We start from the raw sequence: 24,450 nt of genomic DNA on the forward strand, positions 1-24,450 counted from the left end.
AGCACGTTCTGTTAACCAAAGAGAGAAATCTCCAGCTCCAGACTGATGCTTCTTCCTCATGCTTCACACTTCCAACACGTTTCACAACATCCTGCTGAACACATGAGCTCCGTGTTGGAGGTAATAATCAAACCTAAAACCCATGTATCCTACACACACACACACACACGCTGACTCAATAATTCATCATGTTTTCATTACAAACCACCAACAACAAAACCTCCAGTTAGTTTCTGATTTCTGTCAAACTGCTGTCAGACGCACAGGTAGCTGCGTCTGTCGATCCACCTGAAGGATTAGCAGCTGCGCTGGTGAAAAGTCATTTTTGATGGTTCCTTACTTGAGCAGTCGTCTCTGAACTTCCTCCCAGGCGTCCCGTCGGCTCTCGTCTGTGTACATACGGAAGAGGATGCGCAGGCCGCACGCCAGACTGCTGGTCTCCTGCTTCAGCAGGTTGGGCTTCGACTTCCCTTTGAAACCTTCAACACAGTTACAATGAGGATTATTCTTTTATTCCCCTTTTAAATGTTAGATATTAATGTCGATGTCACAAAACATTTTACAGATAAACTGACATTTTACTCTTCAGGTCTAAAGCTGAGAAGCGTTGTTGTGGTCTTTGATCAGAGATCATTTTATTCACTAACTTTATTTATTGATCTGGCTTTTCTTTCAAGATGTTTTACTACACTTACTGTTATTATAGCTTTTAAACCATTGGTCTTAAATTGTTAAATAGTTTTTGTTCTTTCTTATTTCCATCTGGTCGCCTGTGCAGCTCTTTGAAGTGTGCTGTGTGACTGACACAGTTTGATTGCTCACAGACAGAGTCGCTCTCTCTACCTGCTTTCCACAGTAAGGTCCTCTGCTCGTTGTTGGAGTTGAAAGCTTTGGCGAAGCCATGCGACTCCAGCAGGCAGTCCAGCAGCTTGAACAGCTGCTCTGAGGTCAGGTAGCGGTACATGCCCGGGTTCTGAAGCTCCAGCGGGATGTCCGCTGCAGACGAGGTGTCCCGCTTCAAACAAAACACACATCAGATTAATAACAGGACTGGACAGGCCTCCATATCCATAATGTGAGGTTGACTATTGGTGCTTTCACAATATCTACACAGTGAGATTTTATATATACATTTCTAATATAAGCAGATGTAAGTCTTGACATCACATCCGGGGATAATGTGTGTAACTTTCTTCATCCCGTGTGGAACTTCTAACTCTCGTGATGTAATACTCGTGCAGTGAGAAGAGCAGCAGGTGTGTGTGTGTGTGCGTGTGTGTGTGTGTGTTCGTACCTGAGCAGCAGCAAAGTTCTCAGCGTCCTCCTTCTTACTGGTGGCCGGAAAAAACACGATGTTATCGATCGTCTGGATCAACTCCAGCTGCACGACACACTTTATCAGCAGAGCCGCAAACAAACGCTGCTCCTGGACCTCTGAGGAGCAGAGAGGGACACACAGTCAGAACACACACACACACACACACACACACACAGTCAGAACACACACACAGTCAGAACACACACACACACACACACACAGTCAGAACACACACACACACACACAAACACAGAGTCAGAACACACACACAGAGTCAGAACACACACACAGTCAGAACACACACAGAGTCAGAACACACACACAGTCAGAACACACACACAGTCAGAACACACACACACACACTTACTGATCGGGGCTGAGCTGTACTGACTGTGTCGGCGGTTCTCCATGGCGACCCTGTCGGCGCTGCTGATGGAATGCTGGTCGTCATAGCGAGACTGAATGTCCACTGACTTCTGGGAAACGGAGTCCTGAGAGCAAAGTGGGCGGAGTTACTGAAGGCTACACGTGGACACTGATACTACGGAGAGGAAGTGAGAAACACGAGTCTGTTTAAGTTATTATTAAGGTACATATAGTGTGTGTGTGTGTGTGTGTGTGTGAAACTTTGTTTTGGCTGGAACACATGAATACTTTAACCCTATTAGAAACAGGAGGACGTGCTGCACTTCAGCCTCTTGTGGTCACAATCAGTATTACAACAACAAACACCTGCCAGAACTTTCTTTACCCGTTAACAAGTTACTTTGTAAAAGTTGTTTACTCCACCTTTAACTAATTACTACTAATTATTTAACTAATAATTAAGGAGCTTAGAAAGTTTATTCTGGCAAAACTTATTTTTTTACAGATAAAAGAAAAACACTTTTTCTTAAACACAAGAGAGAAAACAATTTAGACTTTTAGAATTCATCAGACTCTCAGGGTTTCCGTAATAAATACACAGTACAGGTATATAAATGATGAATAGGAAATAAAAAACGCAACGAGATTTGGAAACTTGAACAAATATGTCAAAGTACAAACAAAGAGATTTCCTCACCAGCTTGTCTGACGGGCTCTGTGCTGTCAGGTGTTCTCCCTCTGATCCTGCTGGTCTCCATGTTAACAGCCTGGAAGACACAGGTAACCAGTGACGAACAGCTAGAACATTAGTTTATATATGTTGCACTTCCATTTAGCAGCTGAGAATCACTAAATGTAACTGCAGGTTCATCTACACATGCTTGTTTTCTGACTTCATAGTGTGTGCAGCAGCTTACCCGTGGGGGATGGTGGTCTTGAAGATGTCCAGCATGCAGTTGCACGTCTTGTCCCAGGTCTCCAGGGAGAACTTCTCTCCGTTCAGGAGGACCACGTTCTCCAGACAGTTGGTGCCTGAACGTGCGAGCTGCTCGTTGTCTGCAGAGTGAAGAGGAGGAAAGCACATTAAGAAGATGTTTACAGAGACTTCCGCCCCTTTCATCTATTTTCCAAGAAACAACCCAAAAACACTGAAAGTGTTTGCTCATCTTTTTATACAGCAGTATTGATGCGGCCGATAATCATTCCTGCATCCAAAGCAACTTCAAGTCTTTAGTTAAAGACTGTTGAGATGTTTGTGAGTCAGTGTGTTGCTACAGTAGAGGCTGTTTGTAGAACAGACAGGAAGCAGGAAGCTAATCAACGCACAGCTGAAGACGTAGTTTACGCTGTATTTAGAATATTTTCCTGCTTCCCATTCTGTCAGTCAGCCTTTCAGCTCTTCAAAGACACCAGACTCCATTGACCAAAACAGTAATTGTACCTCTCAGAACACAGGGGTTGACCTACAGTTTAAAATGTTGCTTTGCTTTCCTTTTCTCTCCATTATCAGTAATATTCTACATAATTTATTGTGTTTTATTTAGTGACTGACTTTATCTGTTGTGTTGAAGGTATTCGCACCAGTTGAACATATTTAGCTGCTTAATCACTTTGAAAAGATAAAAACTTAAAAGAACACAGGAGTAGCTGTGTACCGCTGCCTCCGTTAGTTTGTTTGTGACTTTGGTGTTTTAGAGGGTTATTGTGTGACTTTGGTGAATACGAACTAACCCTTTAAAACACCAAAGTCACACAATAACAAACTTATTAATTGCAGTAAAATTTCCGTCTTAGTCAATGGAGTCTGGTGGCTTCAGTTCCCCGTCAGAAAAGGATGTCTGACAGCAAGGTGAAGCGGGAACATATTCTAAATATACTGTGGAGTCACAGCCTTCAACACATCTACACGATCCCTTACAGTGTTCGACCTCTGCACACACGTGTAGAGGAGAGTCCTCACCTTGCTGCACACACCAGTACAGCTGAGCCAGGATGTCATCCAGCAGCACGTCGCTGAGCGACTCGAAGTACTGAGTGAACACGTCGCTGATGGCGTAAAGGGCGTGGTTACAGGTGGTGGTCATCCACTCTGCTTTCTGAGGGGGCAACACAACCTTGGTGAGACTTTGTAAAAGCTACGACACATTACGTCAGCGTGTTCGTACTTCAGCTGTACCTCCGTCTGCTGCTCGGGAAGCTTCATGTTGTCAAAGATCCTGAAGACGATCCGGAACAAGTCCTGCCACCAGTGTTTCTCAAAGGTGTGGCCGTACGTCTTCATCACTTCAAACATCACCGTCAGCCCCCTGACACACACACACACACACACACACACACACACACACACACACACACACACACACACACTCTTCTTCATCCAGCAACACTCGGACTCTTGTCTTTCACTTTAACATCAAAGCTGAGCAACTTGTTCTAAATCTAAATCTGGATTTTACGCAGCTGTATGTGTAAATAAAATAAAATAAAAATGAATAGCAAACTCAGATTTGCAACGTGCAGCAGAAAGTCGTTGTTGCCGTCTTTACACTGAAATCTGAAAATACGGCGCCCACTCTGAAGCCGCCTACCTGGTCCGGACGTCCAGCTTGCACCTGTTGATGATGCACGAGAGCTCGAAGAGGATGGGGAACCAGCCGCGCACCCACACGCGGTCCTCAGGTGCGACATTCATGTCATCACTGGTGTAGTCTTTGAAGGCCTGCCAGAGAAAACCCACTTTATTGACTGATATTTTCCAACAGTGCAACAATGAGCGGTCTTTGAGCACACGGTCATAACAGACAGAGCAGCGCTGACGCTGACCTGGGGTCTCTCAGAGACGTATTTGGCGCAGTGTCGGATGAGGCGGATGGCTTCCATGCTAGTATCTGGGAAGGAGGCATTACAGGCGAACTCTGACAGACACTTAACGGCGTCCTGGAAGGAGTCGATGGTGGCCGCAAAGTGCTTCTCAAATACATTCGCTGGGAGACGGAGAAAAATGGAGGGGGGGGGGGTGGAGGTAGATAAAGACAGATGAAGGAGGGAGAGGAAGAGAGAAGATGATTGTAACCAGTTAATCCTCTGAACCCCAAATAACACATTATAACAGCCAGGAAACTCTGTGTGTGTGAGTGTGTGTATGTGTGTATGTGTGTGTGTGAGTGTGTGTGTATGTGTGTGTATGTGTGTGTGTTGGACTTACTGACGATGTGGCCCGTGGTCTGGAAGGCCAGCTCCACGATGCTCTCGTCCTGGTCTGAAGCGGCCAGGTGGAAGACGGAGAAGATGTTCTTCCAGCCGGAGCGGATGTTGGCCGCCTGGGAGTTCACCATCTGGGCTATACAACGCACCACCATGTCTCTGATGGTCGGGGACCTTGACAGGAAACAGGAGGTAAGAGGAGAGGAGATGATTTTCAGACTCCTGGTTCCATAATAGTTACGTTGTTCTTGAACTAAAGGAGCTGTATCTAAATTCATGACGTAAACCTCTCAGTTAGAAACATGTAATAAGATAAACTTACTGGCTACAATATCTGTGACATCCCGCTGTGTGTTTCTCTCCTTAACACTAATAAATGTACATAATATATGTGTAAAGATATGTAACTGTATTAAAAAACCTCCCGATAAACAGAAGTAAAGACTACACACACTTCTGTGGAAAACCTTCCTTGTGTATAATTCTGTTGCATCACATATATTATCATTTTAAAGTGTTTTATTCTTAAAGAGTTGTGTTTTCTGCGTTCTAAAAAAAAAGCTCTTGATTTTCATGCAGCAGCATTAATCCAGCAAGTCTACTGTTGCCATAGTGAAGAGCAGTCCTAACGCTCAGCAGTTATGAATGAGACACACACACACACACACACACACACACACACACACACACACACACACACACACACACACACACACACACACACACACACACACACACACCTCTGTTCTTTGCGGGTGGATTTATACTTTACACATTTATACACCGCTGCTCCTTCACAGGAAACGTGCGTTGCAGTAACGCAGCTCGTCTTCTGACGTGCTGCAGAATCAAACTCATTTAGAACTGACAGCTATTCTAGACGGACTCGGACCAAACCGGGAATAAACGGCTTTCTACATGAATTCCCTGACAGGGTAATGCAAACAGACTGAAATGGGTCAAGAGAAATGTTGCTCGTCTCCCAGCGAGCCGCTTGTTTACAGGCTGCTGTCGCAGACAGAAGAGACGGAGCTGCTGCAGAGGAGCGCCTGCAGCCACACTCACAGTTCAGGTGTTTGCACTACAGAAGCAACATCCGCCCTCTGCAGCCACTTCACCTGTTCTTCTTCATGATGTGCTCAAAAGGCCTCAGGAAGTCTTTCTGGAATCTGAAGTTGGCCAGCTCCCCTTTCTCCAGGAACTTCATGGACAGTTGCCTGAGAGAGTCCACGGCGAAGATGGCCACATCTTCATTAGAGCTACAGCCGACCTGCAGGCAGATACAAATATATTTATACATTTAATATACGTCACACTGTTTATGTAACATGTCATATTTCACTGCTTTGCTCTGATTGGTCAATTACGTCATTCTGTTATTTCTGAATAGCTTCTATGAACATAGACCTTTAAACTCAACGCTCGCTGCACAACTGCTTCAGTGATACTCGGAACTGAGTCACACGCGTGTTGCTGCTCAGAACAAACTTCACTCTGCAGCAGGAAAACACAACTTCCAACAAGATAAATTATATTTGGAGGATTTGCTATTACACACAACACACAGTCTGCAGCTCCTCCGTGTGTCCTTCAGTAACTGACAGAAAGCTTTTCTGGCAACAGTTTGTGTTGATCAGTGAAATCGTCCTTCTGTCAAACACACGGTGTGAGAGAAAGTGAGGAAGTGTATCCTCGTGTAGAAGATCAATGACTCTACATTTAGTTTCTAGCAGAACGAGCTATCTTAGACGTGCTTCTGCTTCAGTCACCCACCTTGTTGAAGTGGTCTCCGATGACCTCCCAGATCCTGGACCACTGCAGCCTGATGCGGCCCATGTTGTAGTAGGAGATCTCCACGATCTTCTGCAGGCTGAACATACGTGGGTGTGTGGGCGAGGCCAGCTCATCCATGGACACAGCACACAGCCAGCGCACAAAGTCCACTGAAGAGAGAAGACGTTGGCGATGAGCAGCGGACGATGCTTAGTGACGCACGGACTTCAAAAAGAGCCAGAAGTAAGAATAATAAACTCACCTATTGCGTTACCATCCAGCCGGGTGGAGCCGGTGAATATCCTGAAGCAGAAACATGTGAGGATTATTTAACAGTGAGGACTTCTGCCACCCATGAATGTTTCTCTAGATGGCATCATCAGATTAAATAAGAGTTCTGCTGTTTCTTCACTACCTGTCCACCGCCACCACCACGCTCTGAGAGCTCGTCTCTCCGATGGACTCCTGAATGCTGGCGATCTGCTTACGGTCCACCGTCCCTCCGACTGCACATATAGAAACCGTTAATGAGCTGCTTTTACAGTCTAGGATTTACTACAGTTTTACAAGTACAAAGCACAGCCCTACTGAGGACACGCATGTGTGTTATATATATATATACATGTGTGTGTGTGTGTGTGTTTATAGCTCGGTGCTGACCCAGGCCCAGGTACTCGTCGTTGCTCTGCTCCTTCGTGCTCGTGATGAAACCCTCTTTGCTCCGCACCGTCCCTGAGATGTAGCGCGCCTTCACTCCGGTGCCGATCAGCTGAGCCAGCTCCAGCTGACTGATGCACTTCATGATCTGAGACGAGACACATTCAGAGAAGATGAAGAAAGAAGAGAAGTGGACGCAGGGAGACGTCAGGAAACATTCGATACACTCCGACTGGCTGCTATGACTGGTTCAAGGAAATATCAATGCACTACCTTGTAGAGAAACAAATTAACAGTATTTAGCAGCAAACCTCGTGCCAGGAGGGGCCCAGGTAGTTTCCATCGGTGTGGGCCACAGTGATCAGGGTCTTGATGGTGTCGATGTTCTTCTGCTTCATCTCTGAGATGCCGGAGCTGGCCGTCAGCAGCGTGAACCTCGCCAGAGCCTGCACGTACGCATCCCTCTCCAACTGAGGCACAAAGAGAAGGCAGCGCGTCACAAGCACTGCCAGGTACGACATACACACACACACACACACACACACACTAATCCTGCAGGAAACACTGCAGCACCTGTATGCAGAAGATGCACGCTATCCTGATGGCAAACCGGATACCCTCCAGACACAGAGAGGCCACCTCGGTGTCGTCACAGTCCTGCAGGCCCACGCTGAACGCTGCCAGGAAGGGAGTCCATGCCAGCTGAGGGCGACAGAGGGATGAGGTTTAGAGTGTGTGTGTGAAGCTGTGTATGTGCAGTATGTGTATGTGTGTGTGTGTGTGTGTGTGTTACCTTGAACATGGGTCTGACGTGCTCCAGATGTGTGGCGCTGGTGAAGGGAGCCTGCACGTGGCTGACAGCCTCCATCAGAGCTTTGGCCGTCTTCGCCATCTGCTCCATTTCCACGTTGTACAGCAGACGCCTCTGCTTCTCACTCGCCACACCTGAGACACACACACAAAACCGTTTAAGTGTTTTTCACAGACCAATTAAAAATATTAACAAGTAAATGAACGTTGTACGTTTTCATGCATTAAAAAGAGTTCCAGATTTGCAAATAACTCCTCATTTATGGGTTTTTGTCATTTCTTTGACCACATGTTCTGTTCGGGAGCAGCTGATCGGACCACCAGCTGTGCGGGTCAGAAACTCATAAACGGGCTCTAGAGAAACTCCCGAGCAGCCGGACTCACTCTGCTTGTTGGACTTCATGGTGAGCTCCTTCGTCTCCTTCATGGCGATCTTTTTGCCCGCGATCTCGTCGTAGATGGCGGAGAGATACTCCTCAGGCAGGTCTTTGCTGTCGTTGATGCCGCGGTTCATCTTGATGTATTGCTCTTTTGTCATCTTATTCTTCACCTTTGCAGACGACAACAAGCAGGAGGATGAGAAGCGGATTCATTTCTGTTGCACTGATACCTGAGGTTACGTGGCAACATGCTGACCTGTGGACTGTGAAGGTCCGTCGTCAACATGATGATGGAGTAGGCCAGGACGTACGCCGTGTCAGCACTGGCGAAGAGGGTTTGCCTGGAAAAGTGCAGACACGATGCATATGAATATCAGACTCTCGTATGTGGGTCAAGTTGAATGCGTTGCCCCCACAGGAAGGAGATGTAAACTCACCCCTGATTGCATTCAAGATATCTCGCAGCAAATTTCTCCATGAGCCGGTCGATCTTCTGGGCCTCTCCGGGGAGCCGGAAGCCCTCCAGGAACGTCCTCAGAGCAGAAACAAAGTCTTTGCCCTGGAAGTCCATCTGATCCACGTAGGCGTACATCACCTCCTTATTGAAGCGGTCGTTATCCCCGAGGAACTCTCCCACCTGAGTCTGAAACGTGAGGTTTTATTTACACATCCTGCGACGCAACATACAAACAACAAGACGGGACATCCTGCACAGAGACTCAATAAGCTGCTCTTCAAATAAACATAAAAGGAAAAGCAGACGAAGACTAAATATTCAAACTTATTTGAAGACCAGGTTCAAAACTCTTGTTTCATTTTGTCGACGTATTAGAGTGAAAGGTTTTTACAGAGGACTCTTTAATGCTCCTCAGCGCTCAGAGCTGCAGGCGAGCGAGCTCCTCGTGAGAGCTGAGTGACATCAGTGAGCGACTTCTGTGTGGCTGATGCACGAGGCCCAACGTGCACAAAGAGTTTATTTAGTGAGCACTGAACTTCACAAACTAACAAAAGGATCCTGGAGGTAAATGTCTGAAGTCTGTGAGGGATCAGACAAAAGACTGAAATACATTTACTAACAAAACATCAAAAGTGCACAACTCTGAAATATTTATTATCACATTGGACAAAAACTGAAACTTAATATATAAAACTAAATATTTTCAAATATCATATAAAAACTGACATTAAATATATAAAAACTGACACTAAATATATTAAAACAAAATATATAAAAACTAAATATATTCAAATTAAATATATAAAAACTAAATATATTAAAACAAAACATATAAAACTAAATATATTCAAACTAAATATATAAAAACTAAATATATTAAAACTAAATATATAAAACGAAATATATAAAAACTAAATATATTAAAACTAAATATATAAAACTAAATATATAAAAACTAAATATATAAAAACTAAATATATTAAAACTAAATATATTAAAACTAAATATATAAAAACTAAATATATTAAAACAAAATATATAAAAACTAAATATATTCAAATTAAATATATAAAAACTAAATATATTAAAACAAAACATATAAAACTAAATATATTCAAACTAAATATATAAAAACTAAATATATTAAAACTAAATATATAAAACGAAATATATAAAAACTAAATATATTAAAACTAAATATATAAAACTAAATATATAAAAACTAAATATATAAAAACTAAATATATAAAAACTAAATATATTAAAACTAAATATATAAAAACTAAATATATTAAAACTAAATATATAAAAACTAAATATATAAAACTAAATATATTAAAACTAAATATATAAAACTAAATATATAAAAACTAAATATATAAAAAACTAAATATATAAAACTAAATATATAAAACTAAATATATAAAACTAAATATATAAAAACTAAATATATTAAACTAAATATATTAAAACTAAATATATTAAAACTAAATATATAAAAACTAAATATATAAAACTAAATATATAAAAACTAAATATATAAAAACTAAATATATAAAAACTAAATATATTAAAACTAAATATATAAAACTAAAATATATTAAAACTAAAATATATAAAAACAAAAATATATAAAACTAAATATATAAAACAAAATATATTAAAAACTAAATATATAAAAACTAAATATATAAAACAAATATATTAAAACAAAATATATTAAAACAAAATATATAAAAACAAAATATATTAAAACTAAATATATAAAACAAAATATATTAAAACAAAATATATAAAAACTAAATATATAAAACTAAATATATAAAAACTAAATATATTAAAACTAAAAATATTAAAACTAAATATATAAAACTAAATATATAAAAACTAAATATATTCAAACTAAATATATAAAACTAAATATATAAAAACTAAATATATAAAAACTAAATATATTCAAACTTAATATAATAATAAAACTAAAACTAATAGATAATGAAACTATTCTAACTGGTCTCGGCTGTAGGTGAGAAATAATAAACGTGGACGTGTTACCGAATCGAGCCGCTCTTCCTGGTGCAAGAACTGAGCCAGGTCCTCGGGGGTCGTACCCAGCATGCCTTGCTCCTGAAGGTACTGGATTCCTCTCTTTGGTTTCTTGTTGAAGCTGTGTGGAAGAGACACAGAGCGTACAGTTGCAGTATGACAGAAACAACAGGAGAAAGACATGCAGCGGGACACTCACAGGTCGATGCCCTGCTCGATGATCTCCTTCTGCTGCTTCAGCACCTCGAACTGCTCGGGGTTGTCGGTGCCGGACATCTGGGTGCTGTAGCTGCCGATGCCGGAGGAGGCGGTGGAGTCCAGAGAGTTGATGCTGCCGTAGCGGTTTATGGTCTCCGGGGCTTTGGGCTCTGTGCTCTCCTGCTCGGAGGGCTTCTCCTGACCTGCACAAACACAGCAGATCAGATAACATGTTTACTGTAAGAAGCAGCACAAATAGTTTTTATTTAAAACGGGCACTAACTCAGCCTGGAGGCTTTAAACATGAACTTAAAGTTAACGCTGCGGGAGAGACGAGTCATTGGAAAGGGAAACTGCAGCACAGAACAAAGTGAGCCTGAGGCTTCCTGTTGTTGGAGAGGCTGCAGTTACTCTCATGCACTCACAAACACATTCACAGAGCCGGGGGGGGGAGGGGGGGGCTCTACCTTTAGTTTATTTATCTATACATGTTCTGGTCAGTGGTGGAGGAAGTATTCTAATACTTTACTTCAGTGAAAGTACTAAAGTCACACGGTAAAAATAAAAAGTCAAAATGTTCCTTCAGTAAAATATGTAAAAATGTAGTTTAAGTAATAAAAGTATAAAAATGTAGTTTAAGTAATACAAGTATAAATGTAAAATAAAAACTGTTGTTGAGCTGCAGCTCATTTTGAAATATCAACTAAACATTATATTCATTGTGGATTAATCTGATGATTATTTTCTACATTATTTTTGATTGTTTGGTTAAAATCTATAGGACGTACAGTGAGGGGGGGGGGGGGGCTGCACACAACACAGGGTACGAGAATAAAATCATCTAACGCAGCAACTCGCTCTAACAGAGACTCTGCACTCGTCTACGATTACCTGCTCTCGCTTTGAAGAAGACACGGGAGGAAATGAGACAAGAGGGGAGAGAGTGAGGAGACGAATACTGAGACACATTAATGCACTTTGTACAATGTACGAGGAGGAAACAGCCAGCGCGAGAATTTATCTTCAGGTATCGCTCCCTTTCAGACAAAACTGAGCAGCTGGTGGACGTGAGCTGGTGGACGTGAGCTGGTAGACGTGAGCTGGTGGACGTGAGCTGGTGGACGTGAGCTGGTGGACGTGAGCTGGTGGACGTGAGCTGGTGGACGTGAGTTGGTGGACGTGAGCTGGTGGACGTGAGTTGGTGGACGTGAGCTGGTGGACGTGAGCTGGTGGACGTGAGTTGGTGGACATGAGCTGGTGGACGTGAGTTAGTGGACGTGAGCTGGTGGACGTGAGCTTTATCGCTCAGTTAACCGCAATGGTGCACAACGTTGGGTCTTACCGAGGCTGGTCTGGGAGTTGGGGTTGACGTATTGGTCTTTACTCCACTCCACCATACATTTCAAGATGGACACCAGACATTCAAGGCCTTTCTTTCTCAGGGTCAGCTCCTAGAGAGGGATGCAAAATGTTTCAGGGATTATAAATAAGTATAATAAAAATAAACATTGAACCTGTAATACAAAATGAAGCTAAATATGTCAATGAAGGAGGATAATATCACCTGGAGGGTTGTTGTTCCGAGCTCATGGCCGCCGCGACCCTGCGCGATCTTAGAGAGGTCGTTGACCAACCGCTCAAATATGTTGGCAGCATTCAGGTCACAATCGTAGTTGACGTAGATGTCCACCACACTCTGGGCATCTGACGGAGACAGGTGGAGCAAGAATCAAGCTTGTATAAAGGATGAGGGTTATAATCATGAAACCTTTAAATACAATCACAATACATGTAAACATTGAATCAAGTGAAGTTTGGCAGAACTGAGGACGCTTCTCGTCCAGAGAGTCACGTTGTTATTAAAGTTAAAGATTTGGAATAAAGAAAAAAGTATTTTGTGTTCTTCGAGTGTCTCCTGACATTAAGTGCATCTGGCAATAATATGTTTTAATATGTTATATCTTTATCTTCACAATGAAAACATTTAGAACAGACCTGCACAGATTCTGGTGAGGGTTTGTATCACCATCCACTTGTGGTCGTAGGAGCTGGTGGACGTCTCCAGAATGTAGAGGAAGATCTCCTTGAAGAACACCTGCAGACAGTCAGGAGACAAAACACCATCAACCTCCTGCACATCTCCCCACATCGTGTGTGTCGGCTCACACTGTCAGAGTGTGTGTGTGTGTGTGTGTGTGTGTGTGTGTGTGTGTGTGTGTGTGTGTGTGTAGATCTGCACCAGCACACAGACATGAACAATCTGACGGTGCTGCTTTGGTAACGGCTGGCGTTCACATTCTTTGCTTTCACTTTAGTCTTTACTAAGAGAAGGTGTCAAACTGTTGCTCCCCATCAAGAAGTGGTGGGTGGATTTATAAATATGGATCCTGTCATTAGCCAACTGGCTCTTCAGGTTCTCCCTGCACGTATGAATGGAAATAGAAAAGTAGAAAGTGAACACACGGACACTGCTGAAGGAGCTTCATTCATATAACTCAACCTTTGAATGCTGCACATGCACACATGCACATGCACGTGCACACATGCACGTCTATTCAGTCTGTCAAAGCTGCTGTTTGAGCTCAGTGTGAGGTACAGGTGCACTGATATCATACATATATTATTAGTGGAGTTATATTCAGAAGTGCTGTTGAGGATTGTTTCTGACTCAGTGATCCAAACATTTCAATAACTGCAGAACGTTTAAAGTCAACATTTAGTGAATAAATCTAACAAACATTCTGTTCAATGAAGATTTGTTGTGAAACAACATTTTCCCTGCACACACCTGTATTAACCAACAGCACATTTAAAGCTTCAACTGTAAGAAGAAGACTCTAGTTTAGGAAGTGTCATCACATCGAGTGAAGACATCAGACTCTGAAGCAGGAAGTGCTGAGTTACCGTCTGAAAAACTACTTTAGCTGTTGAGCCTGAAAAAAGGCAGAGAAGTTCTTTTCATCTCCTTTACACGTCGAGTCTGAGAAACTAAACAACAGCAGACAGTTTTCTGTTACCTCGATCTGCATCTTGAGGTGCGTCTTGAAGTGTGAGAGCAGAGTGAGGAAGATGGAGAGGGAGAGTTCGAAGACCTCGGGCACGGAGGAGACGCCGTTCTTGGACAGAGCCACGCACAGGTACTGCTTGATGGCGTTGATGAACATCTCGTTGGTCTTGAAGATGGGCCCGGCATTCTGCAGGATGGACAGCAGCAGCTGCAGGGACAGAACCTTCGATCGCAGCTCATGGGACCTGAGGCAGGAAGTGAAGACGAGACACAGGCCTGATGTTATCACGAGGTCAGGCTGGATCTCTCCAGAGAAGAAGATGCAGGATGCTGCACCGTGCTCCCGGAGCATTAACACTTGAGACGTACAATACATTCAGCGAGTCAAACAAAGCACTTGCAGGCAAATGATCTGTCCTTTAAGAAAAGTTAGAGCTCAAAGACACACTGGCGTAGCACACTGAGACTACATCACACTGCATTTCTAAATCTGAGAGTTAAAATCTTCAGCAGCATCAAAGAAACGCGAGGGCAGCGATATCAAAGCTCCTCTAGAGTAGAGCTGCAGCTCGTCTGTTCGGTTTCTCTGTAGCAGCAGGACACAAAAATTGGAGCTCAAGAAACATATTTCAGCTACTTTATATGCTGAGATTGGCCGACTGCCGCATCGTCTTCCATCTCTGGCGAGCAGACAAAGTAGGACTCATATGGCACAACAAAGCTACACATGCAGAGCAAGAACAACTACACACACACACACTAAAAAAGGTTGTGTATCTGCCCCGTGACTCGATCTGCGATATAGTTTCCTGGTCCTTCCTCGGTCTGTGCTTCAGTCTTCCTAGTTTTTCTGTAATTCAGCTGACAAACTGAAAACACACCTCCTCTGCTGAGGTAAAAACAAACTAATATCAAAGTCTCCCCGAGGACGGTGTGTGAAGGAATTATACACAGAAACCAGATGCAGGAAATCCTGTTTCACAAAACGGTGTATGCTATCAGGAAGAGCCAATCAGAAGACAGACCAGAGCCTGGTCAGAAGTGATGGTGCATGATGGGAAATGGGATTATTTTTCCCCTTTGTGGTGCTTTGAAAAAGAAAAACAGGAAGTGATCGTCACCAGCATTTAGAAACCAGGAAGACTTCAAACTCAATGAATCAATCTTCTACTTTTACATTTTAGATGAAAGAATTATAGGCAGTTATTTAAATATTTATTATACACACATCACGTAAGTGAAAGGCTATCGGAAGGAAAAAGGGAATGTGTAACAAAAAGAACCTGACGTAGCAGGATGCAAACATCTCTGAGGATAAAGTGTGCAGGCGTTAACCCTTTTAAATCAACTGCTTACCAATTTGGAAACAAAAAAACAAGCACGTAACACTGTAATCTCATTGTTGCACGCTGCATGGCATGAATTCTTACTTGGGATCAGGCGGACCATCCGACAGCGGCTTCATTGAAAGCTTGCAGAGCGAGCGAAACACAAGAAAAGCATCTTTCTGCAGGATGTGGGAGAATTTTGCACCTGGCGGCTGGCCCGGCGCCGCTCCCGACTCCTACAGAGAAACGAAGCGGGAACATCAGAGTGTAGCCAGCAACGTCTTTGACCGAATATAACACGTGGATTATTAAAAGATCTGTTTAACCTTCATCACCGAGGACTTCATCTACAGCTGAGGGCAATTACATTACACATCCAGGAAATTAATTCAGCTTAATTACAGAGGCTGGACGTCGTCAGTGTGGACGGCTTTTATTTTATCTCTTAATTCAGTCTAATAGTTAATTTCCCTCCGACTCTCAGCCGGTACAGATATTATCCAGCATCCAACATGTTGCATAATAAACAAGAATTCAATATTTATATCACAACATATAAATGTGATACACATAAACAAATGTAACTTCTTTAACCAGTAGATCTTTAACTCAAAGTTAACCTTCACCTGAGTGTCAGTGGACGACAGAGACAGTCTGTCATCGGGCAGCGAGGGCGTGAAGCTGGCAGAAATCGGCGTGCCTGGGATGCCGTTAGCATGGACGTGCTCGCTATCGCTACCCAGGGTGCCCTCGTCCTCCAGGGAGCTCTGGGTGCCCTCCGTCACCGCTTCAGCCGGCTCCGACTCCGCCGGCTCGCCCTCGCCACCAGACTCCTTCGTGTCAGAGCAAAGATTTGTGGGGTCCAAGCAGTTTCCTGTGGTGAGAGAGCAGAGAGGACACATGTCACAGTGAAGACACGTAACACACCTTTAAACACTAAGAGGAGGCTGCAGGGGAACAGAGTAAAAACTGTAACTACTAGATATAATGAAACTTCCCCACTTCATTACTCACATTAACACAATTACTTCTTATATTACAAGTGTTCTGACATGTTTAAATACGTAAATGAGGCATCATGTGATGTAACTGTTGGTGAGTTTAGGAGAAATCTACAAACACAAACTCTCAAAATTGACCAGTGAATGAAAACATGTTTTTTGCTGATGCTCTGGTGAAAGAGAGAAAGCGACACATGAACACATGAGAGCAGTTCCAGGTGAGCAGAGGACAGAGTGCAGCTCTGCTCAATGTTCCTCCCGACTTTAAAGCCTGTTTGTCAAATTGCTGCTCGAGGGTAAAACATTTTGAAAAAGGAAGCAAAGCACATTTTCTTTAGTGTGCGAGTCAATGAAGCTTTTTTTTTGCAGCCATAGAAAAAAAAACAAAGACTTCTTTTGAGACGAAGTGCTTTGCCTTCTTTTTGTCAGCATCTAAGGAAACTTCAGGGAGCTTGACATGACCTTGAATTATAGTGGAGCTTCCCAGGAATTTAGGTTGTTATTTCTGAGCAGAGGGTTTAGACACTTTCCCGTCTCCTTTCAGAAACCTTTTGTACCAAGAGACGCTATCTATCAAACAACGAGGCAACAGCCTGCAGGGAAGATCTTCCTTCTTATACAGGCATTCAAACACACTCTGTGGTTCACTGCCACCAGGGTCTCTCAATATAAACAATAAGAAAAGACAGTTTAGTGGCGTCAGGGAATCAGCGAGGGATCATGGGAGGGAATGAAGTATCGTGATAATATCCTATCATGACTTAAGTATCGTATCGTTATATTATATCATGACTTAAGTATTGTGATATTATTGTATCCTGACTTAAGTATCGTATCATGATAATATTGTATCTGTATAATATTGTATCATGATATCGTATTGTGACTTAAGTTTGTGAAAATATCGTATCACGACATAAGTATTGTGATATCTTATCACGACTTAGGTATCGTGACTTAAGTAGCTTGAGCAAATAGTATTGTAACTTAAGTATTGTGATAATATCGTATTGCGACGTAGGAATCATATTTTATCGTGGCTTAAGTATCATGATAATATTGTATCGTAACTTAGGCATTGTGATAATATTGTATCGTAACCTAGGCATTGTGACAATATTGTATCGTGACTTAGGCATTGTGATAATATTGTATCGTGACTTAGGCATTGTGATAATATTGTATCGTGACTTAGGCATTGTGATAATATTGTATCGTGACCTAAGTATTGCGATAACATATCGTGACTTAAGTATTGTGACAATATAGTATGATGGCTTATCGCGATAAGTATCGTGATAATATTCTATTGTGACTTAGGAATCATGATATTATCGTATCGCTAATTAAGTATTGTGATATTATCGTATTATGACTTAGGTATCGTGATGATATTGGCTGCTGCTTCCCACCCTCTGAGCCACCGTATTTAGATTTTCTGCACACAGAAGTTGTCTCACCTCCGGCCACAGTGTTGACCACCTCCTGCAGAATACTCTGCACGATCTCCTGGGCTTTCTCCTCAAAGTTCGGGGTCAACTCGTCCTCCTCAGAGGCCTCTGGGTGCTGCTGCGCTGCTGCATCTGAACAACACACACAGTTTGAGAAACAGTAAACACTCGCTTGCTAAAGCATAGTGCTTTCTGGGCCAGCATCCATAAAGCTACAATATCATTGACACATTTTTAATCCTGCTCTTATATTATAAATCTACACCCGCTCTCTGTGAATGAGCCTTTGTAGAGATGAATGTGGCATCAAATGTGTGCGACAGTAAATGCGGCTTTCTTCGCTTTGATCACTCAAAGAGAAGAAAGCCGCATTTACTGTTTACTTTTATGGAGCAAATTCACACAAGATGTTTTTATTATCAGGAAACACACCAGCTCAGAATGTAGATCAAGCTCAGTACATGTGACATGTTTGAAACTGTTCTGTGGATGTTTAGTTTAAAGTCATAAACTATATTTGCTGCAAAATACAACTTGTAAGATTTGTACCTTTCTCAAGCTTGACATGAATATTCATCAGATATGCGTCTTCATATAAAACTATATGAATTAAGTTGTATTTGTTTTGCAAATGAAATAAATCTAAATTTAAATAAAATGTCACAATTAAATACTTCAATTTAAAAAAGGAAAATAATTAAGGAAAGTCGGGATACAGAATATAAAAATAATAAATTCCTGAAATAAATTCATAAATAAATAAAATAAAATAAAACATTCTATATTAAATTCACAATAAAAACAATGAAAAGCATTAATAAATAGCGTTAAATAAATAGTGTTTAATAAATAGCATTACATTTATTTGTTAAAACAGGACATTGGAGTAGAAGCTGCTGCAAAACGAGGTTCATTATAACTAATAATACATTATAACATAAAACATTATAACATAAAACATTATAATACTTTAGTCTGTGGGAAACAGTCAGGACAAAATAAAACCTGTCTTACTCTGTGCTGCTGCGGTGGCTTGATCTGCCTCGGTCTGTTCATTTTCAGCCACGCAGAAATCAGAACCATTTTCTGGATCTGGGCTCTCGTAGACGGGCCGCGGCTCCTCTGGCTCTTCCTGCTCCTCCTCCCGCTCCTCCTCCCGCTGCTCCTCCCGCTGCTCCTCCCGCTCCTCCTGCTCCCCGGACACGGACCTGCTGCTGCCCTCCGGGGCAGGCGTCGAGGGTGTGGACGGGGTGGATGGGATGGTGATGCTGGGAGTCGGCAGGGTGACGGGCCCGTTGGCCTCCTGGGGCAGAGCCTTGGCCGGCGGGTGGAGCTGGGGAGAGTCTGGCTCAGCGTGCTGGGTGACGGGGGAATGCTGCCGGTGGCGCTCTCTCTCCAGCTGCTTCGCCTCCTGCAGCTGCAGCGGGGCGGGGACACACACGTACAAAACCATAAAAACAAAACACACAGACGGTACAAACAAAGAAACGGCAAAAGCATCCATGGAACAGGCACATGCAACACACACAAACACACACACACACACACACACACACACACATATACACACACACACACAGAAAAAAACAGGTTAAGACTATTTAAACAACTCAGAACTGCAGTTACAAGTTTGAAACACCTGTCGAGTCCCTGAAGCTTCACTGAACCCCGAGCCAACAGATGTCCCTGAGATCCTAACATCTAAAGATGGAAACACTTTGTGTCTGTAACGCACCATAAACATATAAACATACTCATTATATATTATAGTCTCTGCAGAATTATAGTTATAAGTCATCATAAATATGCATAATGTTTTATTACAATAACACATCATAAAGCATTTTATAATGACTTATAAAGTATCATAATACTCACTGATGGAGTTTTCAATTAGAATTCTTATAGTTGTAATAAATTATAATCTTTTTATAATGCATTAGAATGAATTATAAGTGCTCATTGTTTTCTTCTGGTTCTTTACATTCAGCAATCAATGAGCACTTATAATAAGATCCTAATGTGTTGTGATTAATGTTAGAAATATGGATATTTATGATTACTTATAATTATGCAGAGCTGTGAGAAGTATGTTTATAAAGCATCACAGACATTACGTCATAGAAAGTGTTACCAAAGTATTTCTAAACATTATGTGTGTGTTCTTATGGAAATGAATCCGCAGTAAGAAGTAGGACAAACTGTGTGCAGTTCATTCATGCAGCTCGTGTGACCGGATCCATTACTGCTGGAAAATGTCTCGTGCAGCCGCGTCTGGGCTGAAGCGTCTGAAGCGTCTGAAGTATCTGAAGTATCTGAAGTATCTGAAGTATCTGAAGTATCTGGAGGCTGGGGAGTGTTGCTACGCTTTAGCTCGGTGGGTCAGGAGCTTAATGTGGTTCACGAAACACTTGAATATGTGACGTTAGTGAATAATGTGATATTCCACATGATACGTGAAGTTTGGTAAAACTATCTCTACTGCTGATCTCAGAGGGAAAGAAGTACTTATACACACACTTGCACACTATTTCATGGAAAACACAGATACAAGTTCCAAAAGAAGAGTAAACAACAAGCAGTGGAAGTTTTCTCAGCCAAGCTACTTCACAACAGCCCACGGTGCATCAATCCAAGTGCATTTGTCGATTTGTCGGGAATGTAAAATAAAAACGTAAAAGATGATAGAGTTGAGTGACTGGAAGAGAGAAAGCACTAAAGAGGTGGATGGAATATAAAGACACATTGACAAAGCAGCGGTGATAGATGGAGATCTTCTATCTGCGGCAGCGTTTCAACTAATAAGCGTTATTAAAATGATTAAAGGGCATCAATGTGCAGAGACGCTCCCTTTCTGTTTCATTCAGTTCACAAACTTGTTTTTTTAAAACCACACTTCCAGCAGAATCTAATTAAAGCAATGCTGAAGTCACGTTGAAATGTTCGCAACTCAGTGACGCAGCTCTGAGAGAAACGATTAGTATTGAATATGATCAACAGTAACGAGGAGAGACAGCGCTGCACAGGCTGCAGGGGACAGGAGACGCAGCGCAAACACACTAAGCTCATTATTTAAATGCCACCTCAGTCAGATAGTGAAGGCTGTGTGTGTGTGTGTGTGTGTGTGTGTGTGTGTGTGTGTGTGTGTGTGTGTGTGTGTCTCCCTCGTCTGTATCTCTGCTGCTGCTTTAAACGTCTCCGTCTGACTCAACTGCTCTCAACTGTTTTAGGTGTTTGAAGACGAGACGAGCGCAGCTGACCTGCGATAAAACATTCACCACGCTCACTAAAATGCTAATTGGTGCACAGGAAAGCGAGATGATTTCAAGTCAACAGAAAGCCACGGCAAGCATAAATGGTGGAAGAGCTACACAGCATACCTGCTCCTGTGCAGTGTGGGAGCAAAGGAAGAGAACGCATGAGTGTATGAACAGATGAGGAGGAAAGAAAGCGCAAACACAGACACACAGAAGAGTTTGAGAGGTCTGATCAGGCAAGTCACGGCAGTCCTGCACGCTTTACCTGGCGGTCACGCTTTCTGGAGGCCAGAGACCAAGATAGCTTGTGATTTGTAAGCTATGTGTCCAAAAGGAAGGGAGGGAGGGAGGCAGGTGAGGGGGGGGAAAGTGTCATTCAAAAAGAAAAAGATGACATTAGAGCAAGCTTTGTTTTAACACCTGACACGTCCTTCTGGACACAAAGCAAACAGTAGACTTCATGAAAACAGCAGAAGTGGTTTGAGCAGAACGTTTCCCCACAGAATAGAATCTTCCATTAAATTACAATCTGAGACAAAAACATCTGACACTTTTAAACTGCGTGTTGATGTTGAGTTAGTCTGAGTCTATAAACAGCTACATTGTGTTCGTGTCAGATGTCCTCCCTCTGGTGTCTCGCCACATAAACACAGTTGTAGGTGAAGGTTTGCACATACTGCTTGATTCTCCATGCGAGCGAAGATGACGTTGAGCATCTGTGTGAGCGTGGCCTTGGCCGTGGTCTGGTTGATGAGGTTCTTGCTGGCCAGGTAGATGTTGTAACAGGTGCGGACGGCCTGCAGCACGGTGCCCTCGTGGATCTCTATGTGCTGCGAGGTGACTGCCGTCAGCAGAGCCTGGGGAGAGGGGGGGGGAGACATCAAACTAAAACTGTCTTGTACGAGGAAATACTTTGTTGGACAGAAGCTCAGTGCAGAGTCCTGATTGGTGTACTCGGGTCAGCTGACCCAGTGATTTAATATCCTTCCTCTGTTCTTACTGCAGGAGACAAACAATGTTTAACGTGCAGAAGGAACATTTCTAACTCCAGTCCAAAACCCAAAGTCTTTCACTTTAGTATGATATGAAACAAATCTCCATATTTGAGAGGCTGAAAACAGCATTTCTTATAAAGAATGACTTTAACGATGAATTAATTCATCAAAGACAAAGTTGCCGGGCCAGAGGTGAACTGTGTAAAACCTTTCACACACGCTTCTCTCCGTGTGTGCTGTGCAGATGTTACACGTCAGTGTCATGTTCAAAAACATCCCTGAAGCTGCTGCCGGCTGCACACGGCTCGACACACGGATCTTAACTTAAGGAGGTTAAAGAACTAAAGTGTTTCTGTGAAGCAGCAGAAGAAGATCCTCAGAAGGTTCTTCATACAAAGTGCTCACAGGAGAAAAACCACAAACACATTTAATGTGCCGACGTTGAGTTTGAAGCTTCCGCACAGAGAAGATCAGAAGTCAAGTTATGATTTATATAAACTTTAACAGCCTTCAGCACAAAGTCAAGTCTGAAATCCATCATCAGAACCGTCTTAATACTACAAATATAATTATACTGTTGACTTTGTTTCAGCTCATTTCACCAAATCATCACATTTATAACAAATTCAAGTCTTTTCAACTGAAATATTGATTCTTCAGCTACAACAAAGTGTTTTAAAAGGATTTACTAACCAATAAAACCCACTTCTTATCAAAGTTATGCAAAGACACAAATGTTACACGTGTTCAGCACCTTGATGATCTGCAGCTGCACGCCCTCGTCCGTCTGCGGCCCCTGGAAACACGCACAGATGGTCTCGATGATCCTGTCGATGAGCTTCTTACCCGGCGCCGTGTTGTCCGGGGCGCTGCCCGTCAGGTGGCCATACGCTATCAGCTTCTGCAAAACACACACACACACACACTTGTGATGCCTGGGACTATGAGCAGCTGAAATGTTCATATTTGTAATTTTTGTGTCTGAAAATGACTGAAAAGATTCATCGATTATCAAAATATGTGCGGATTAATTTTCTGTCGATCAAACGATCCAGTCGCTGCAGTCGAGTCTCTTTGTCGTCATTTTCTGTGTCTTTGTGGTTGTTTTGACTCTTTCCATGCTGTGAGTCTCTTCCTGGTTATATGTGACAACGTGTCGGGGGGACACTGCCCCACTGTGCCTGGTTGTATCTGTGGAGGTGAAAGACGTCCAACGTGTCCTGCCACTGACCTGTAAACAGTCGAGCGAGGTGATGACGATGCGGGGACATTTGGACTGACATGCCAGCTCAAACGGCAAGAAGTACTTGTCGGCTTCAATGAAGTTGGTCTTTGATTTGATTGGCGGTAAAGTGCTGGATCCTGATTTGCCGTCTCCACTGGGCGGACTGGGGAGGAAGAACACAGACAAGAGAAGGAGACTGAGACAAACACAGCGATCACACGTCTGTCAGCTGGAGTCACTGGAAGAGAAGCAGCGAGCAAAAACCAGCCTGACAGACATTTTGAGATATTTGGATTTTGCCTTTTCAAGTGCACAGAGCGCCGTGTTCCCTGCAGACAACATCCTCGTCCTGCTAACAAAATCTTTATTACACTAAATGAAATATAGTGCCTGACTGCTAATAATCTGTAATGCTTCAAATGTTGCACTTGATCTCTCTTAAGGAGGCGAACTAACCCCAGAGGTTTGTTGCTCATGCTGACGAAGCATCTCCTGGCATTAAATCGAACGATACAGCGACTTCTTTCCTGAATTTTTAAAGACCAGTGACACAGAAATGAAATATGGGCCATTGCTTTCTGCAGCATCCCCGACACAACCACCACACCCAGACTGCACTAGCTGGAGGAGAAGAGCAGGGGGGGAGTGCATTGTTTATGTCTTGGCAATAAAAAAGGATGACTTCAGCTCTTTTTAGAGGGACGACCTCACCCAGTGTAGCAGGGCACAATCACAGAGACACAGGAGAGGAGAGGCAGGAGGGGGGGGGGGGGGGGGGGGGGGGAGGTATTATAAAGAGAAACAAAAGAGGAATCAGGAAGAGGAGCACGAAGTAAAGAGGGACTAGGGCGATAACTAGAGTGAGGAGCGTAGTAATACTACAAGAGCAACGTGAAACAGACAAACTAAAGAGCAGCAGAAATATGAATCTGCTTCACAGCTGCAGCATGTGAGCAGCTGTGTCTCCTCTGTCGTCA

At 42.7% G+C, this 24,450-nt stretch overlaps 1 protein-coding gene across 2 annotated transcripts in view; it reads right to left on the reverse strand.

The window, feature by feature from the left end:
• Window positions 1–24,450, reverse strand: part of arfgef1 (ADP-ribosylation factor guanine nucleotide-exchange factor 1 (brefeldin A-inhibited)) — a 42,689-nt gene that overhangs the window by 2,653 nt on the left and 15,586 nt on the right. Inside the window, exons 3-38 of one of the 2 annotated variants that reach the window (XM_029457917.1) lie at window positions 23,480–23,636; window positions 23,003–23,149; window positions 21,931–22,110; window positions 21,519–21,572; window positions 19,011–19,413; window positions 18,006–18,128; window positions 16,171–16,418; window positions 15,647–15,780; window positions 14,227–14,461; window positions 13,205–13,304; window positions 12,774–12,913; window positions 12,552–12,660; window positions 11,211–11,412; window positions 11,021–11,132; window positions 8,946–9,151; window positions 8,765–8,849; window positions 8,513–8,678; window positions 8,112–8,263; window positions 7,892–8,020; window positions 7,630–7,788; window positions 7,322–7,466; window positions 7,077–7,167; window positions 6,924–6,964; window positions 6,662–6,831; window positions 6,007–6,158; window positions 4,890–5,062; window positions 4,508–4,668; window positions 4,273–4,403; window positions 3,861–3,990; window positions 3,645–3,780; window positions 2,602–2,740; window positions 2,382–2,451; window positions 1,686–1,809; window positions 1,295–1,434; window positions 844–1,015; window positions 341–479 (exon numbers count right to left, since the gene is read on the reverse strand). In XM_029457917.1, the coding sequence (XP_029313777.1) occupies window positions 341–479; window positions 844–1,015; window positions 1,295–1,434; window positions 1,686–1,809; window positions 2,382–2,451; window positions 2,602–2,740; window positions 3,645–3,780; window positions 3,861–3,990; window positions 4,273–4,403; window positions 4,508–4,668; window positions 4,890–5,062; window positions 6,007–6,158; window positions 6,662–6,831; window positions 6,924–6,964; window positions 7,077–7,167; window positions 7,322–7,466; window positions 7,630–7,788; window positions 7,892–8,020; window positions 8,112–8,263; window positions 8,513–8,678; window positions 8,765–8,849; window positions 8,946–9,151; window positions 11,021–11,132; window positions 11,211–11,412; window positions 12,552–12,660; window positions 12,774–12,913; window positions 13,205–13,304; window positions 14,227–14,461; window positions 15,647–15,780; window positions 16,171–16,418; window positions 18,006–18,128; window positions 19,011–19,413; window positions 21,519–21,572; window positions 21,931–22,110; window positions 23,003–23,149; window positions 23,480–23,636 (5,355 nt within the window). The remainder of the gene's footprint in view (window positions 1–340; window positions 480–843; window positions 1,016–1,294; window positions 1,435–1,685; window positions 1,810–2,381; window positions 2,452–2,601; window positions 2,741–3,644; window positions 3,781–3,860; window positions 3,991–4,272; window positions 4,404–4,507; window positions 4,669–4,889; window positions 5,063–6,006; window positions 6,159–6,661; window positions 6,832–6,923; window positions 6,965–7,076; window positions 7,168–7,321; window positions 7,467–7,629; window positions 7,789–7,891; window positions 8,021–8,111; window positions 8,264–8,512; window positions 8,679–8,764; window positions 8,850–8,945; window positions 9,152–11,020; window positions 11,133–11,210; window positions 11,413–12,551; window positions 12,661–12,773; window positions 12,914–13,204; window positions 13,305–14,226; window positions 14,462–15,646; window positions 15,781–16,170; window positions 16,419–18,005; window positions 18,129–19,010; window positions 19,414–21,518; window positions 21,573–21,930; window positions 22,111–23,002; window positions 23,150–23,479; window positions 23,637–24,450) is intronic. The other variant, XM_029457918.1, reaches the window with a different exon arrangement.

Source organism: Cottoperca gobio, chromosome 20, assembly GCF_900634415.1.
Source record: "Cottoperca gobio chromosome 20, fCotGob3.1, whole genome shotgun sequence".
NCBI classification, from domain to species: domain Eukaryota; kingdom Metazoa; phylum Chordata; class Actinopteri; order Perciformes; family Bovichtidae; genus Cottoperca; species Cottoperca gobio.